The following is an 18,259-nucleotide window of genomic DNA, read 5'->3' as shown; positions in this document are numbered from 1 at the left end:
GAAATTTAATTAAATGTTATCTTTTGACCAAATACTAATATATAATATAGAATCATATAGTATATTCTTACTCAAATGAAAAATAACGAATCTGCCTTGAGATGGCATATTTTACTATGCAAAATATATGAGATTTTACTATGCAAAATATATGAGAAATATATGAGACAGAATAGCATTTTCATTTTTTTCACTTCATTACCTCTTAATTTTTAACTGAATTTGTTAGAAAGTGTAAACTTACTTGAATGCTGGTGGTAGTCAGTATCCTCATCTGGAAAAGAAATAACAAAACATGATAATAAAATGAAATTCAGTGTTACCTGAGCCTATTTTGCTCCAGAAAATATGAATATGGAAGAGTATTGTCCTTCACCCAATCATTTTTCCAAGCAAAGCAACATGAAATAACTAGGTGCCACCATGTTATGTGTGAGAAATTTATAGTCCAGACTTTGTATTGACTCCTATTGAGTTCACAGGGCGTATACCGAAGCAGCTGTGCAAGGGAGTGCAATCTCAAAGGCCACAAAATTCACTTGCACAAAAGGTAGGTTAAATAACAGAGGGGCAAACGATATGTTACACTACAGCCAAATGAAATGATGAAGCCCTGACAGCCTCTTCTCTGCTGCAGGAGTGGGCCATTTACACCAGAGAAGTGGAGAAGCACTGAGGATGGGACAAAAATAGAGGAGGTAATCAACCTGCAATAGAAATGATTTGGAAATCCTTAGCTCCCCTGCCCCCTAAGTTCTGATATTCATATGATGGTCAGTGGAGTTAATGTGACCAAGGGGTTAGGTGTGTAACAATGCCCCAGCGGCTCGTTTATCCATTGCAAAGTGCTCTCAGATGGGAGTGCTTTGTGCTACAGAAGTGGAAGGGAAAGGGAGCATTTAATCCTTCTCCTGTCAAATATTTTCAACTGAAAATGTCCCCTTACCAGTGTTGCAGCCCTGTGTTTACCTTATAAACACAGGTCTGAAACCTCAGCAGGATAAAAGCAGCAGGGAGAGACACTTTGAATGAATACAGAAATATTACAGTACTATTAAATAAGAAGTGTATGTCTCCATTTAAAGAATACATTTGTTCTCTTTATGAAGGTGGCCACCATCATGCCTATCACTCACAATTCCAGAGAAAAGAAAAGAAACTTTTAGATCACAGAAATATTGTACACACTTTTCCATATTGCTTTGTGAATCTTGATTCTAAAGAAGTACATCTGCAAAGAAATATCTTCTTTAGAAGTACACGTCTGCACCACATATTTGTCACACTCCAGCTTCAGTAGGAACAGGAGTTAAAAGAGTGATTTCTACACAAAGGATGATGTGGCATGTTTTTTATCTGTGGAAAAAACCTTTTAGTGTGATATTTGGGAAACAAATATCCTGTGGCAGAGAGTTCCACAAGTGGATCACGCGTTGTGTGGAAAAGTACTTCCGTTTGTTGGTCCTAGACCTCCTGGCAATCAATTTCATGGAGTGACCCCTGGTTCTAGTGTTGTGTGAGAGGGAAAAGAATCTCTCTCTCTCCACTTTCTCCACACCATGCATGATTTTATAGACCTCTATCATGTCTCCCCACAGTCGTCTTTTTTCTAAACTAAAAAGCCCCAGGTGTTGTAGTCTTGCCTCATAAGAAAGGTGCTCTAGGCCCCTGATCATCTTGGTTGCCCTCTTCTGTACCTTCTCCAGTTCAACAATGTCCTTTTTAAAATGTGGTGACCAGAATTGTACGCAGTACTCCAAGTGTGGTCGCACCATAGTTTTGTATAAGGGCATTATAATGTTAGCCGTTTTATTTTCAATCCCCTTTCTAATGATCCCTAGCAGGGAACTGGCCTTTTTCACAGCTGCCGCACATTGAGTCGACACTTTCAATGAGCTGTCAACCACAACCCCAAGATCCCTCTCCTGGTCCATCACCGACAGCTCGGATCCCATCAGCATATACTTGAAGTTGGGGTTTTTCGTCCCAATGTGCATCACTTTACACTTGCTAACACTGAACCGCATTTGCCATTTTGTCACCCACTCCCCCAGTTTGGAGAGATCCTTTTGGAGCTGCTCACAATCCGTTTTGGATTTCACTACCCGGAAGAGTTTGGTATCATTTGCAAATCTGGCCACATCGCTGCTTACCCCTGCTTCTAGATCATTTATGAATAAATTAAAAAGCACCGGTCCCAGTACAGATCCCTGGGGGACCCCACTTCTTACTTCCCTCCATTGTGAAAACTCTCCATTTATACCTACCCTCTGTTTTCTGTCTTTCAACCAGTTAGCAATCCACACATGTACTTGTCCCTTTATTCCATGTCAGCTAAGTTTCCTCAGGAGTCTTTGATGAGGAACTTTGTCAAAAGCTTTTTGGAAGTCCAGGTAGACTATGTCAACTGGATCACCTTTATCCACATACTTGTTGACACTCTCAAAGAAGTCCAAAAGGTTGGTGAGGCAAGATTTACCTTTGCGGAAGCCATGCTGGCTCACTCCCAGCAGGGCCTGTTCTTCTAGGTGCTTTACAGTTTTATCCTTGAGGATGCTTTCCATCAATTTGCCTGGAACGGACGTTAGGCTAACTGGCCTGTAATTTCCCGGATCGCCCCTGGATCCCTTTTTGAAAATCGGTGTTACATTTGCTACTCTCCAGTCCTCTGGTACAGAGCCCGATTTCAGGGATAAGTTAAATATTTTAGCAAGGAGGTCGGCAATTTCACATTTGAGTTCTTTGAGGACTCTTGGATGGATGCCATCCGGGCCTGGTGATTTGTTAGCTTTCAGTTTTTGCAGACAGTTTAGAACATCATCCCTTGTCACTTTTATTAGACTCAGCTCTCTAGCCTCCATCCCTAAAAAGCCTGGTTCAGGAACAGGTATATGCTCAGTATCCTCTGCCGTGAAGACAGACGCAAAGAACTCATTCAGTTTCTCTGCAACATCCATATCCTGCTTAATAATCCCTTTCACTCCCTCATTGTCTAATGGCCCAACCACCTCCCTGGCAGGTTTCCTGCTTCTGATGTACTTAAAGAAGTTTTTGTTATTCCCCTTGATACTTTTGGCTAAATGTTCCTCAAACTCTCTTTTTGCCTCCCTTATTGTCACCTTGCATTTCTTTTGCCAGAGTTTGTGTTCCTTTCTGTTCTCTTCGTTTGGACTGGCCTTCCAATTTTGGAAGGAAGTCTTCTTCCCTTTTATGGCTTCCTTGACGGTACCCATTAGCCATGCTGGCATCCTCCTCGACTTAGTGGTACCTTTCCTCCTTTTGGTTATACAATCTAACTGGGCTTCTAGTATTGTGGTTTTGAGTAAACTCCATGCACTCTGGAGCGAAGTGACTCTCCTGATTTTCCCCCTCAGCTTTCTTTTCACCATACTCCTCATTTTGGAGAAGTTTCCTCTTTTGAAATTTAAAATGTCTGTGTTAGACATCCTTGGTGATTCTCTCCCCGCATGTATGCTGAAATTGATGGCACTGTGGTCACTGTTCCCTAAAGGGTCGATGACACTGACATCACGCACCAGGTCCTGGGTGTCACTCAGAATTAGATCCAAGGTCGCCTTCTCTCTGGTCGGTTCCATGACCAACTGTTCTAAGGCACAGTCATTTAGCGTATCTAGAAATTTGACCTCTTTGTCCTGACTTGAATGTGAATTTACCCAGTCTATGTGTGGGTAGTTGAAATCACCCATAATTACAGCCCTGCCTCTCCTTGACACCTCCCTGATTTCCTCCTGCATCTCCTAGTCACTGTCGTGACTGGGAATTAGTTGTCACCATGAAGGAGACAACTAATTTATTAACCAACTGAGGCTTGTCCTGGGCTAGAGAGATAAAAAACTTGAGCTCTTTTCTAAAACAGCACAAAGGAGTGTTTTCACACATTAAGCTGGAAGTTATTCTTGCTTCAGTGGGGCTAGAAATGTGAATGTAAATCTTCAGTTGGCCAGAATGCTCATTCACATTACAAATCCCTCTTCTCTGCATAAACAACAATCAAACAATTTAAGTCTCCTATGTGAAAATGCCCTTAATAAGTTGCCAGAGGATTAACCACTGTTGTGGACTGATCATTTCAAAACAGCAAGTACTGCTGTACCAAAATGACTCAAAGTCTCCATGTACAGCTTTCAAAGAGCGATTAGAAAAATAAATGTCTACCTTTGGAAATGAAATAGAGGTACTGATGTCATTGTGACATCAGTGGAAAGTCTGAGGTGAGAGTAGCAACAGATAATTCTCTGAACTTCTTGGGGGAATTTATTCTTTTGCTGTTGCACTTTGTAGAACACAGTCATCTCTTCATGTCTCAGAGGCATAATATGTATGACGGATGGATAGGTTTCTGCATGCATTTTTTCAGTAGTTTCCAAATGTCTTGGCACTGCTTAAGTGTTTAATCACCCACAAGAATCTTTTATTACCTTGTACAAGTCTATCATGTGTATTATGCCCTAATTAAATGAAACACCTGGAGTGTGCTATTGCTGCTTTGAAACATAACTGCATTTTCACCAATTTTAATATACTGCTTGTATTAGGAGCTACAGATGTGTAAAGTTACTAAGAGCACAGATGGCATATATGTGTGCCTTATACCCAGGTTGTATACTGTATGTTTAAAAATCATAAGGTTGCAGCCTTGGAGACTCATTGACACGATTCCACACCCCACACGCATCTGCTATCAGAATCTCTTAAACTGATTACAAATAAGTAATATTTTAAAAGTAATATTGCACATGGTGACTAGTAAAATGTTATTGAATAGATTAATTTTGAGACATGCATGCTTGAGCATACGCAGATTCTCAAAGGCTTGCATGCACATACATACAAGGATTCTCTGGGTCCTTGCCCAACTTGGCTGCTTCTATTTAGCAGGGAGATTGTTGGAGGGGGCCTAGTTAATATCATAAATGCATCTATGAGGAAGGGTAGGGTGCTTCCATGTTTGAAGGAGACGACAGTTAGACCGCTTCTTAAGAAGCCTTCCCTGGGCCCCTTAGCGATGGATAATTATAGGCCAATCTCCAATATCCCTTGGTTGGGCAAGGTGATTGAGAGGGTGCTGGCTGACCAGCTCCAGGAGGTTTAGAAGGAAACTGATTATCTAGACCCATTTCAAATTGACTTTAGAGCAGGCTATGGGGTTGAGACAGTTTTGGTCGGCCTGATAGATTAGCTCTACTGGGGAATCAACCAAGGGAGTGTGACTCTGTTGGTTCTTTTCGATCTCTTGGCGACGTTGGATACCATCAACCATGGTATCCTTCTGGATTGCCAGGAGGAGTTGGGAATAGGGGGCACTGCTTTGCAGTTATTCTGCTCCTATCTCTCAGGTAGATTCCAGATGGTGTAGCTTGGTGACAGTTGCTCCTCAAAATAGGAGCTGTTATATGGAGTCCCTCAGGGCTCCATTCTGTCACCAATGCTTTTTAATGAAACTGCTGGGTGAGGTCATCAGGAGATTTGGTGCTGGGTGTTATCAGTATGCTAACACCCAAATCTACTACTCCTTTTCATCTGCATCATCAGGAAATGGCGTTCATTCCCTAAATGCCTGCCTACAGGCAGTAATGGGCTGGATGAGAGAAAACAAATTGAAACTGAATCCAAGCAAGACGGAGCTGCTCATTGTAGAGGTTCAGAATCTGAGGGATAAGTAAGATTTTCCTGTGCTGGATGAGGTTACAGTCCCCTGGAAGGAGCAGCTACGGAGCTTGGGAGTACTCCTAGACCAGGCCTCACCTTGCTAACTGGGCAAAGAGGCACCTTTTTAACGTGGTGATTCTCTTTATTTAGCAGTACCTCCAGTGACTGTTGCTGGTGTCTTTTTAGATTGTGGGACCTTTGGGGACAGGGAGCTATCTTATTCATTTATTATTTCTCTATGTAAACCACTTTGGAAACTTTTGTTGAAAAGCGGTATATAAATATTTGTCATTGTTGCTGGTATCTCAGGTGGAAGCTATGGCCAGGAGTGCTTTCTATCAGCTTCAAAAAAATCGGCACCTGCATCCATTCCTTGAAGAAATGACCTCAAAACAGTGGTGCATCAGCTGGTAACCTCCAGGCTTGACTATTGCAATGGACTCTATGTGGGGCTACCTTTGTACATAGTTCGGAAGCTTCAGTTAGTTCAAAATGTGGCAGCCAGATTGGTCTCTGGGGCAACCTGGAGAGACCATATTATGCCTGTTTTGAAACAGTTGCACTGGCTGCTGATATATTTCCGGGCAAAATACAAAGTGCTGGTTATTACCTTAAAAACCCTGAACGGCTTAGGTCCAGATTACCTTAGAGAGCGCCTTCTTCTGCATGATCCCAGCCGCACATTAAGGTCATCTGAGGAGGTCCATCTCCAGTTACCACCGGTATGTCTGGTGGCAACTCAGAGGTGGGCCTTTTCTGTAGCTGCTCCTGGGATGTGCAATGCATTCCCTGCAGAAATTTGTAATCTGAATTCATTATTGGCCTTCAGGAGAGCCCTCAAAACCTATCTGTCTGGCCTGGCCTTCCAGAGTATTTTAATTGTTGTAAATGTTTTTAATCTCCTGTAAATTGGTTTTCCAGGATTTTTAAACTGTGTTGAATGTTTTAATTGTTAATTGTTTTATGGCCTCTGTTTTTAACTTAATTGATTTTAATCGTTTTGCTTTAATGTAAACCTCCCTGAGCCAGTTGTGGAAGGGTGGTATAGAAATCAATCAATAAATAAAACACATTCTTGCTTGTTCCACAGACACATTCAATCAAACTGCCACTCTTGAATATTCTCACACTTTCTCTGAAACTCCCTCTTGTGCACATATTCACACATGTATTGGGTGGTATCCAAACCTTTGACACAGTGGCATGCCATCACTGGAACTTTCTCACATCAATAGAAAGAGAGCTGCACTCATGCAAGGCATCCTTCCATGAGTGGAAGGGATTCTTGAAAAAGCATCTCTCCCCTTCAGCAAATGGAAGAAACTTTCAGTGAAGGAGCACAGCTCTGCCAAAGGTTTGGATGTTGCTTATTTTGTCATGCACTCCTGCATACGCATTCTTACATGAAACACAGTGCGCTACAGATAGTTTTTTCTATGTGTAGAACCTATGTGAACACATGCAAACATCTGCAATTTCCTCCACTGTAGATACAAATGATGGGAAGGACCTCAGTGGCTTTCTTGTGAGCAGTTTCACATGAAAGGAGTTCATCCAGTCTACACCAGGCTTAGCCTTTTCACATGTTCACTTGCAATATTGGGTGTTTGGTCCACATTGCTCTGTCACCTTCACTTTCCCCTATCAGCTCCCTCTTCCTCTGTGTCTTCCTTCTCTCCTACTCCTGAAGAAGTGGGGGAAACATGACTCTGATGTTCCCATGCAGTCCATGGCAACAGGGTGGAAGATTAGACTACACTGGAAGCCACCTGTAATCTGCATAATAGCGTGTGCTGATACTGAATATTTTATTCCTTTTTTCTGAAAAGAGGTGATAAACTGTCAGAACATTTTTTATGCATATCAAGACAGTAAGTTCTCTAAATTCTAGTCATTTTTCTGAAGGACTCTGGGATCAGTTGGGCCTGTATGGACTTGTAATAGACACCATGTGCATTGAAAGAAAACAAAAGCACACATTGTACCCGCAACCTTTTCTGCAGATGCGTCATCAATGCACATTGAGCAAGAAATCAATATTTGTAGATTTGAATAATACCCATTTACTTCAATGGAGCTTCTATAGGAACCTTTCTAGTGAACTGTGCTTATTTTCTATGGGCTGGATCCAAAGATGCCTGGCACAAGCGGAAAGGCACTTCTTTTGGTTCAAAGAGTAATTCCACTGATTTCCCCCATTGTGGCAGCCCCACAAGTACCATTGCATACCATTTTGGAGGGTTCATCAGAATGGATTTTCAGAGGGTTAAGGAAGTTGCAGCATGGGAGAGAACTGTCGCATGATCAGCACTCTGTTCACACTTCTTAGGATTCAAACCTAGAATTTTTGCCAGAATAATATATAAATTTTGGATAAAATGCCTCCATATTTTAGATTTCAGGAGTCTGAAAACAGGCAACTTTGATATGAAATAAATGTCCTTGACTATTTCACTCTGGCATAAATAAAGGACAGTCACATTTACACTTCTAATTTTCTCTTTGTATTAGAAACCAATTACTTCAATAAAGAAAAATATAGTTTGCTTCAAGATTACCTGGCTGGAAAAAACAGTCAGCGTTCCTTTCTGAGATGCTGTTACTATAAAATCCAGTTGTGGTACCTTTACTATGCACTTTATTACATCACGTCTCTTGACTCCTACGAATGACAAAATCCTTTCTTTAATCTCACAATAAATGTGTAAGAATTAGGTAATGCACATGTCTAAACACAAAATGGAAATCATCCAGTTTAGCAGGCTTGTATGACATATTGGAGAATATATGCAATTGTTTAATACCAATTTTAATGAAGGTAATATTTTACTATGTGTCCTTCATTGACAATATTATATCTGTTAAGACTGTGCATATAAACATCAATACAAATATGAAATACACTAATAAGCAGTCAAATAGCCAAATCATATCAGGGAGTTGAAATGAACCTTAATTCAAACCCACAAACAGATTTAGAGAGAATTTTTTCAATGGAACTGAACCCAATGAAATGGAACTGAACCCAAACATAAAAGCTCTTGGTTGCCTTGAATTTGAACTAGAACCACATCCCTAATCACAACAAGTGGCAAGCAGTTCAAAGTGGCTCAGTAAACATAAAGCTTTCAATTGAATGATTAATATTTTAAAGCCCTCTTTTTGATTCTGATGTTGCACAAAGGATATCTGTTCCAGACTAGTTCTTGTGCCAGCAGAAGATGTTGACACAAACTGGGCAACTTTGTGTAAGTCTCGGAGAAGGACTTTCACTAGGGGTTGTGCAACATCATGGAGCACTGCAAATTTCTTAACTGTGCAACATCACTTATTGCACTAGTACAACACTAGTTTGAATATCAAAAAAGGGTGTGTGCATCTGCTCACAGGGAACATTGATTGGGTCCCCTGTGGGTGCTATTTGAGTTTGAAAAAAGACGGGAGGCCAAACTATACATTCAACATGGCTCGTATGTTGCACAGTGTAACACAGACAGCTCTGTGGCATCCCCACTACTGTGGGCTTCTAAGGAACCATCAATGGTCTTGGGCTCTTCCAGAAGAATGCAAATACTTAAAGTAGTGCATCCACACTCCAAGAAACAATGTAAATTGTGATCATGGAATGTGGGTGTGCTGCTTTAAGTATTTGTGCTCTTGTGCAAAAGCACACAACTACCAAAGTTTCCTTAGGAGCCTGCAGCAGTGGGGGCAGCTCAGAGCTGCCTGTATTACACTGTGCAACATATGAATCATTATATCAAATGCGTAGTTTGACCTTCTGTCTTTTTTTCAAACTCAAATAGCAGCCACTGAGGATCCGTTCCTTGCAGCAAGCACAAGATCACCAATGGTTCTTTAGGAGCCTGCAGCAGCATGGGCAGCTGAGAACTGCCCCTGTGACACTGCGTGATATACGGGCCAATGTGCAGTTTGAATCTGACACAGTGGTACAGACGAGACACAGATTTACCAAATCAGTGAGAACTAGACTTGGGATAAATACCAGAATGGAAACTCTCAGGCACTGTACTGCTTTTATTAGTCTAAAAAGCAGCTCAAACATCTGTGAAGCTGAAATTGGAACAGATGGTTGATGTCCATTTACTGAGTCTCTAAGCCAGGTTATGGAGTGCATTTAAAACATCTTTAGAGACACATAAATGCATTTCTTTCTTTAGAAAAGGTCTAAGTACTTTGAACTAGAATCTCTGTTATACTAAAAACATATTTGTCTAGTGCTGTCTTGAGTACTACTTTGTTGCTGTCAGTCAAGTCCTAGTAGAGTTGATGTTTTGGTAGAAGAAAAGTTTGGCCCAGAGTCACTTCAGCTCAACAATGTTATTTTTAAGCTATGTAACTATAAGAAATACATTTTAATGAAGTAAGAATCCAAACTCAAACCTTTTATAGGTTCCCATGTATTTTGGATAAGGAAGCCAAGATAAAGAATGCCATATGTTCCACTCTGGATGGGAAGAATGTAAATACAAGCAGGACAGTGATGGAAAACAATGATTACAGGAAAATGAGGAAATACATATGATGGGGCATATGCTAGTGTGATAAATGCGCTTAACAAATGCAATTATATGAATAAATTATTCTGCTCATATGGACAACACAGTGTAGAACTGTGGGGTGGAATGTTAAAGATCCCACCTGCTTTTGTAATCCGCTGTTTTCTGGATACCAGGAAAACCATGTTTTCTTCATCGAGTTGAGCAGCAAGAGCATCACCCTCCAGTATATAATATCCAAAGATCTAGAACAACACCCAAACAAAGCACAATACAATGTGAGAACGGGACAGGATTTGAACTGTGTATGCATAAGTATTTTATATATAAAAACTACCTAACATTAGTCAGGAATAACGTTTATGTACTTAATTCTAAGACTAAAACCATTCTCAAGTCATCTTGAGACTTGAAATGTCACCTAAGGCTCAATTTCTGTTAATAGTTTCATACTTTTGTTCATCCTAGTACAGATCATTAAAAGTATTTTCATGGCTTGAGTAATATCAAGAAGGATCACGTTTCACAAGCCTCTCTAAAAACAAAATTTTCAACATCCATAGCCTTTCCTTTTGGCTAAAGAGAAAACCAAACTTCTTTATAAAGTGGTTTTAATGTAAGAGACCCAAGTAGGTCAGAGCATTTTAGACTCACAACCAGCTCCAAAGCAGATTAGCCTGAGAAAGGGTGGCTTGTCCAAGGCCACTACCCAGGGCACTTCATAGTTACAATTGCATTTTGCTGTATTATTTCATTGACCTGCATAACTACCCTGTGAATTAAGCCGATAACGCCAGTTCAAATTTAAGCTGCAGATTCTGTATTCATTTATTATCCTGTGCTTCCAATAAGCATTTCCCCCCAAGTTGTACTAGGGTTTATAAAACAACGCTACAGTGTTCTAAATTCCATTAGGGGCACATGTTGTCCCAAGAAACACAAACATTTTAACTATTGGTTCTAGGATTTTTAAAATGTGCTGCTTATTGCAGCTAAGAAAAGGATCCTTAAGACCATTGCAGCTCAGGAGAGAAAAAGAGAAAGTGGAAGATGGAAAGAAACTCGGGTGGTTCTCACAACAAATACGAAGAGCATTTTTAATCTAGAATACATCACTTCTAAATGTTGTTACTGCAAGCCACAAAAGTGGCAGGACAAGAACCCTGAGGAAAATCCAAGGGTCAAGAAGGGTATTGTTCTGGTGCTATCCTCCTCTCCTTGCACTTTCAGTCCATTCCTATATAAATAAAAACCTCACAAAAATTGGTGGCAATTAGCTATCCCCCAACTTCTAGGCATCTGAGGATACCACTTGGGTACTAAAAGAGAAACTGAGGTATTTCTTTGCTAACAACATAGCACAACAAAGCATCTGAGTAGAAGAAAGTCTCAGTGTTTTAAATCCATAAGTACAGGGGTGTAGCTATAATTAAGCGGATGGGTTAAGCAGATATGTGCATTCTTATTTCAAATATGTTTGTGCCAGGGCCTGTTGGAGACCCCAGGCAGTCAGGCTACAGTTTGCAGGGGGCTCTCAGTTCAATGGGACCAAAGGCAAAGAACACAGTCCAGGGCAGGCAAAGATCAAGCTTCAAATGAAGCAATGAAAAGTCAGAAGGGAGAGAGGCAGGCGTCATAATCCAAGACAGGGAGGAAGATCAAGCTCTGGAAGCAGCAGTGTGGGGAAAGGGAGCAGGAGCTTAGTCTGGCAGAACCTTCTTACAGCAAAACAAGTTGTTCAAACTGAAGGCTTTTTTTTTTTTTTGCCTTAAGAGTTTGCCTTTATACAGCTGATGAAGCTGGACTGGGTTATGGTGGGCAGTGGATTGAGTGCTCAGTCAGATGGTAGGGCTGGTGTTGTAGCTCAGGTGGTACCTTGAGAAAGGTAACTCAGTCTGCAAAGCTGGACAGAAATATAGCCCTAGTGGTACAAGAGATAAGGTGCTGGATCCTGGCTGAAGACAGACAGGTGGCACCTTCAGACATAGCGTGAAAGCTCAGGCAGACAAGCCTGTGGTTAATCTGTGAACCCAGGAATCATCCCATGGACTATCAACCAGCCATGGTTTCATAAAGTCTACTTTCTGGGCAGAGGGAACCCTCCCTCTTCCTGGTTCACCAAGGCTTCAGCCCAGCAGTTCCGCACAGCTCATGTCGCCAGACTGCGGGCAAGACATCAGGACATTAGTAGAGTAGCAACCATTGGTCATGGTCTCCGAGGGGGCATGCCTGGTGCAATTGTGCCTTTTCAGCATCAACCACCTCCCCCTGGCAGGAGAAAGGTATTTTAACCCTTTCTTCACACCGCTTGCACTGCCACCCTTGCAAGAGCCCAGCAGCCACACAATCTCACACACGCAAAAGTACTGATACCGGGGGATGGAGAGGGGCACTCGTTTTCTGTTACTCAAGGAAGGGATCATGATGACTTTCTAGGAGGGTGTATGTATATGAGGGCAGGCAAAGGATCCTGGGGTTTGGTCCACTGTGACAAAGGATGCTCTTGGACTTGTAGACCAGGCCAAGCAGTCCAGGAAGCTCCAACATACTCCTGCTCCTCTGCCGGCTTGCTAGCCAGGGATTAGCCCTCTCATGAGAGGTCCTGACCACTGGGGAGGACCAGAGGCTCCATGAGCTTTGGGTCTCCATTGGACTCCACTCTCATGAGGTAGGCCATCCAATTCTAGGGGCCCCCGCTGATATCTCTGGGGCTCCTGGTATCTCTGGTTAATAATACAACTCATACTCCGTACCTTCGCATCTCCAATCAACCCTTCCAGACTCCACTCAACCCTTCCAGTCTACTCCATGTTGAGTGGTTTTGAATGCATAGAGTTGAGAAAGACTGGGGATGGATCCCACATCCATGGCCAAACGGGCCAGACTGAGACCGGTGTTGCGGCGTATGTAAATGGGCCTCTGTGGGACATCCCGGTGCAGGGCACCCGCTGTTTTCAGCAATCCTTGGCAAGGCTTGCAACCGAGTGGGGCAAAACAAGTACATAGATCTGTGTTGGATTGAGACCAGATTGTCGGGTCTCACCCCACTTGGAGTCCTGGTTTGTGGCAGTCACCAGGACCAGGAAAGGTGTTGCTAGGATACACTTCTCCGGGGGCTGCAGGGATCTAGCAACCAGGCTGGGCAGCAAAAGCTCTCCGGTTTGCATGCGTATCTTCATAGCCTGTCACTCTCATGAGAGATCAGTCCTTGGGAGAAGGGGACGTGCATCTATTGTCATCTCAGGGAGACCATATTACTCCTGGGTTGAAAGCTACACTGGCTGCTGATACGTTCCTGGGCCATAGATCAAAGGCAGAGCATCTGCTTTGCATACAGAATACCCCAGGTTCAATACCCGACACCTCCAAATAGGGCTGGGAAAGACTTTTGGAGAGGAGAGCTGGTCTTGCGGTAGCAAGCATGACTTGTCCCCTTAGCTAAGCAGGGTCTGCCCTGGTTGCATATGAATGGGACACTACATGTGTGAGCACTGTAAGAGATTCCTCTTAGGGGATGGAGCCACTCTGGGAAGAGCAGAAGGTTTCAAGTTCCTTCCCTAGCTTCTCCAAGATAGGGCTGAGAGAGATTCCTGCCTGCAACCTTGGAGAAGCTGCTGCCAGTCTGTGAAGACAATACTGAGCTAGATGGACCAATGGTCTGACTCAGTATATGGCAGCTTCCTATCTTCCTAAGGTGCTGGTAATTACCTATAAAGCCCTAAACAGCTTAGGCCCTGGGTATTTAAGAGAACGTCTTCTTCGTCATGAGCCCCATTGCCTGTTGAGATCTTCTGGAGAGGTACATCTACGGTTGCCACTGGCTCGTCTAGTGACTTCTCGGGGACAGGCCTTCTCTGTTGCTGCCCCTGGGCTTTAGAATGTGCTCCCTGTTGAAATAAGAGCCTCCCCATCTCTGGCAACTTTTAAAAAGGCACTGAAGACATACTTGCTCACCCAGACTTTTAATTATAGATTTATAGTTTTAATATTCTTAATGTTGGGTTTTAAATGATTTTAAAGTTAATGATTTTAATTGTAAACTGCCTAGAGATGCAAGTTTGGGGTGGTATAGAAATATGTCAGTTAATTAATTAATTATGCATGTGTTGTCATCACACTTGGCTTTCAAGCTCATCGCTGTTCAAACATTACCCAGGATGGTTCTTCTCATGAGGTATGGCTAAGACTGCATGCTTGCACCCAAGGGGAAAGGGCTTGGGCCCCCTTCCCCTAGAAGCTTGTACCCAAAAAAACAGAAAAGGGGGGGGGGGAATAACAGAACTATTTAAAAATTCTAGGGGCTATCTTTTAACCCAAACTTTGGGTTATGCCTTTGATGTTAGACTTTCCTTTGCCAGTGTGCATGGTACCGCTCCAGTCTGGGGCACCTCCAAGCTGCGGGGGCTAAGGCTGAACATTTGGATACACATACAAATATGTTAAGCCCTTAGGGGACTACTCTACCCTGCTGGCAGGAGCAGCACTGTCCATGGGAACCTTAATAATACAGGCACTGTCTAGGCATCCAGGGAAATCAATGCCCTGCTGACCAACCAGACTCCACACACAATACCTTAGAAAGGAAGGATGCCTTGCTGGGCAGCCACACTTGCTGAAATGGTTCCTCTCACATGTGTCCCCTTCCCTGGATGGAAGCTGTCAAAACATCTTGTATTGAAACTGCAGTTAAAGGTCCTGCATGCCGGGCAACATACAAAGGTGTGCATTGCAAATAATCCAGGCAAAAAGACAGATGCAGATAGGAGATTTGTGGGGCTACATGTTTTCTCTTTCTTTATATGAATGCACAACAGGAAGGTTTTCACGGTGAGGATTTCTGCGGGTTTATGTGGGGGGTTAGCACATTGATATTTCTGCCAAGCAACATGCTATCACTCCTCTGGCATGTGTGGACATTTTTGGGAAACAACTGAGTTGCCCAGTACCTGGTCTCAGTGGAGTACACATATTTCTGCAGTCCTTCATAGCTGGAGTGTATGGGGTGTGCATGAACCCTCTCCTGCTGTGCCCATATTGTCATCTCATCATTTTTATGTGAGCTGACTGGGGGGGGGCATAAGACACAGTTGAAAGCTGGCTTCCTCCCCCTTTAAATGCATTAAAGCTTGGGACACAGTGACACGGCATCCCTGTTGCCAAACAGCAGTGGGAGGAGAAAGGAGATGGCAGGGTGTAGGGAGTCAGCTCCAAGAGGTGGCCAGCAATAAATGTGGCTGTCCGAGAACTGATGCACTTTGGGGCTGCTCTGAGCAGGCTTCTCAATGTTAGCAGGAGGAGCTTGCCCATGAAACCCAGGTTACAGCGGTGGCAGAATTCGGATGACATGATGCCACCTTCAAACCTGAGGTTTCAAGCAGCAAAATTCACTACAAACTGAAGGTTCAAATTATGAGTTGGAGTCAAAAACTGACTTGAGGTTGTGTGATGGAACTGCAGTTCCATGCACTCAGATTGCCACAAAGTCGACCCTCTGGCATGTTTGCCTCCGGTTTGACGTTATGTAAGGGTGTGCATGAACCAAAAAATGTGGTTTGGTTTGAACTGGAATCAAATTTGAACTGAACCACGTGTTGCCAAACCGATTCAGACGAACTGACTGACCAGTGTGGTCCGTTGGATCGAACCGGTTTGCCAGTTCGAGTGGCTAATACTGGTAAGAGGAATCTGGTGAGGATTCCCCTTTACAAGTAACACGGTGGGAGTCCTGGGAAGCATTCAGGGGCAGCCAGAGAGGGCGAGAGAGGTATTTACAGAATCTTACCTGGTTGGTGCGACTGCCGGTGCTGCTGCTTGCTCCCCTGGCACAGCCCATAGCCCAAGTGTGCACTGCAAAGCCACTATAAGCATGCCACCTGCGTGGCAGTAGCATGGTTCTGGCCTCCATGGATGTGCAGAGGCCATTTGCGTGGCATTCGCACATGCATGGATGCCAAGCAAATGGCCTCCGTGCATCTATAAGGGATGGAACCATGCCACCACTGCATGTGTGGCGTGCTAAAAGGGGCATTGCAGTGTACACTTGGATTATGGGCTGCGCCACATCGGCTGGATAAGACCCTTTAAACAGTAGCAGGGCCAGACCGCCGGCGGCCCTTGTCCAGCTGCTGCCACAGACTCGCTCGCCCTACCCCCTACATCTGACGTCAGATGCTGGGGTTAGCCTCGCCCCCGTGTCTGATGTCAGATGCGGGGGGCATGGTCTGGCTTCTGAACAGGACTGCGCAGCCCCGTTTGCAAGTTTGATTCAGGCTAGCGCTGCATTCACAGCACGGCCAGGAACGGCTCTTCCCTGCCTTAAAGGCAGTGAGAGCCTCTCCTGGCCGCGCTGTGAATGCAACGCTGTCCATCTAACTCCCGAACGGGGCCACATGGCCCCATTTGGGAGCTAGATCGGGGCCAGAGCTGCATTCACAGAGTAGCCAGAAGTGGCTCTCCCTGCCTTTAAGGCAGGGAAGATCCACTCCTGGCCACGCTGCAAACGCAACAATGGCCATTTAACTCCCAAACGCCCCCCAGCATTCTGACCAGCCCTGTCAGACGCGGAGGGGGTGTCTGACCGTCAGACGCGGAGGGGGTGTCTGACCGTCAGACGCGGAGGGGGTGTCTGACCGTCAGACGCGGAGGGGGTGTCTGACCGTCAGACGCGGAGGGGGTGTCTGACCGTCAGACGCGGAGGGGGTGTCTGACCGTCAGACGCGGAGGGGGTGTCTGACCGTCAGACGCGGAGGGGGTGTCTGACCGTCAGACGCGGAGGGGGTGTCTGACCGTCAGACGCGGAGGGGGTGTCTGACCGTCAGACGCGGAGGGGGTGTCTGACCGTCAGACGCGGAGGGGGTGTCTGGGCCATGAGGCGTGGCTCCTGAGGGGCAGCAGCCCAGGTTTTTGACCCCAGTCACCCAATGGTGGCTATACCCCTGCCTTGAAATACCTCTCTCACTGCCCCCCCTCTGGTCGCCCGTTCAACACCAAACTGCTCCACCCAAACAAGGCTTGGTTCAGTTCAATCGCAGACTGAACCACTCTCAGTTCAATTTGTGATCAAGCTGCCAAACCAGCTCAGTTCAAGGTGAACTGGTTTGGCATCTAACAATCCGTGCACACCCCTAGTATTATGTCCAAAGGCACGCGCGCGCACACACACACACACACACACACATATATATATCTTGGTACCCTACAATCTGCTTAATGAATTTACAGCATGACTGAATGACAACGTTCTCACTTTGGGGTCACAAAGTCAGTAAACAAAAAAAGCTACATGGGCTCCTATCCAATGCTGACTATACAGTTAGCAGAAGCAGTACAAAGTAAGTCAGCAGTCATACAATGACTGGTGTATCATAAGAACTGCTTATTCACCCAAATCACATGTGTTTCTAGAACAGCTGAAAAGTAGGAACTGTCACAGTTTGTTCAGTTGCAACAGAGCTTCATGATGAAGTGTTTTTTATTGTCACAATACAGAGCCCAATCCATTCTCCTTGTCAATGACCAGGAGCTCTCTTAAACCCAGTCAGAATCTGGGTGATTTGTTTTGTTCTCGAATCTGGGCAATTGAGCACAGGGGTGATTTGTTCTGTTTACAAATCACCCAGATCAACTAGATTTGGGTACAAATCATTTTGTACCCGAATCGATTTGCTCATCCCTAGTGAAAAACTTCCAGGACTCCTCAGTGTTTCAGAGTTTAGTATTTATTTTATTTTATTTTATATTTTATTTTATTTCTATACCACCCTTCCAAAAATGGCTCAAGGCGGTTTACAGAGAAATAACAAATAAATAAATAAATCGTAAATAAATAAATAGTAAACAGCATAATTGCTATCACAGAGGCAGATGAGGTAGTACAGATGCAATCCTGAATTGAGTACATGCATCTTACACTGGAGCCCTAAATCAAGAGCTGCTATCCTCTAAGTGTACTTTTTGTTCAACTGTTAGTAAACCAGAACAAACTGGACTGAAACACTTGCAGGGACAAACTATTCCTGGTTTTTGTTCTGAAACACCCTCCCACACTCTCAACAAGGCAGCTCCCTTTC

The 18,259-nt window shown here is 44.0% G+C and overlaps 1 protein-coding gene across 8 annotated transcripts in view; it reads right to left on the bottom strand.

Annotated features, from left to right (window-relative positions):
- The window catches only part of WDR64 (WD repeat domain 64), a 150,844-nt gene that overhangs the window by 117,003 nt on the left and 15,582 nt on the right, over nt 1-18,259 (bottom strand). For all 8 annotated transcript variants that reach the window (XM_053301157.1, XM_053301153.1, XM_053301174.1 and 5 more), the window contains 3 exons: nt 10,333-10,435; nt 8,229-8,332; nt 245-274 (listed from right to left, as the gene is read on the bottom strand). In XM_053301157.1, coding sequence (XP_053157132.1) covers nt 245-274; nt 8,229-8,332; nt 10,333-10,435 — 237 coding nt within the window. The remainder of the gene's footprint in view (nt 1-244; nt 275-8,228; nt 8,333-10,332; nt 10,436-18,259) is intronic.

The sequence above is a fragment of the Hemicordylus capensis genome, chromosome 1 (genome assembly GCF_027244095.1).
Source record: "Hemicordylus capensis ecotype Gifberg chromosome 1, rHemCap1.1.pri, whole genome shotgun sequence".
Classification (NCBI taxonomy): domain Eukaryota; kingdom Metazoa; phylum Chordata; class Lepidosauria; order Squamata; family Cordylidae; genus Hemicordylus; species Hemicordylus capensis.
This window is presented reverse-complemented; position numbering and strand designations above follow the sequence as displayed.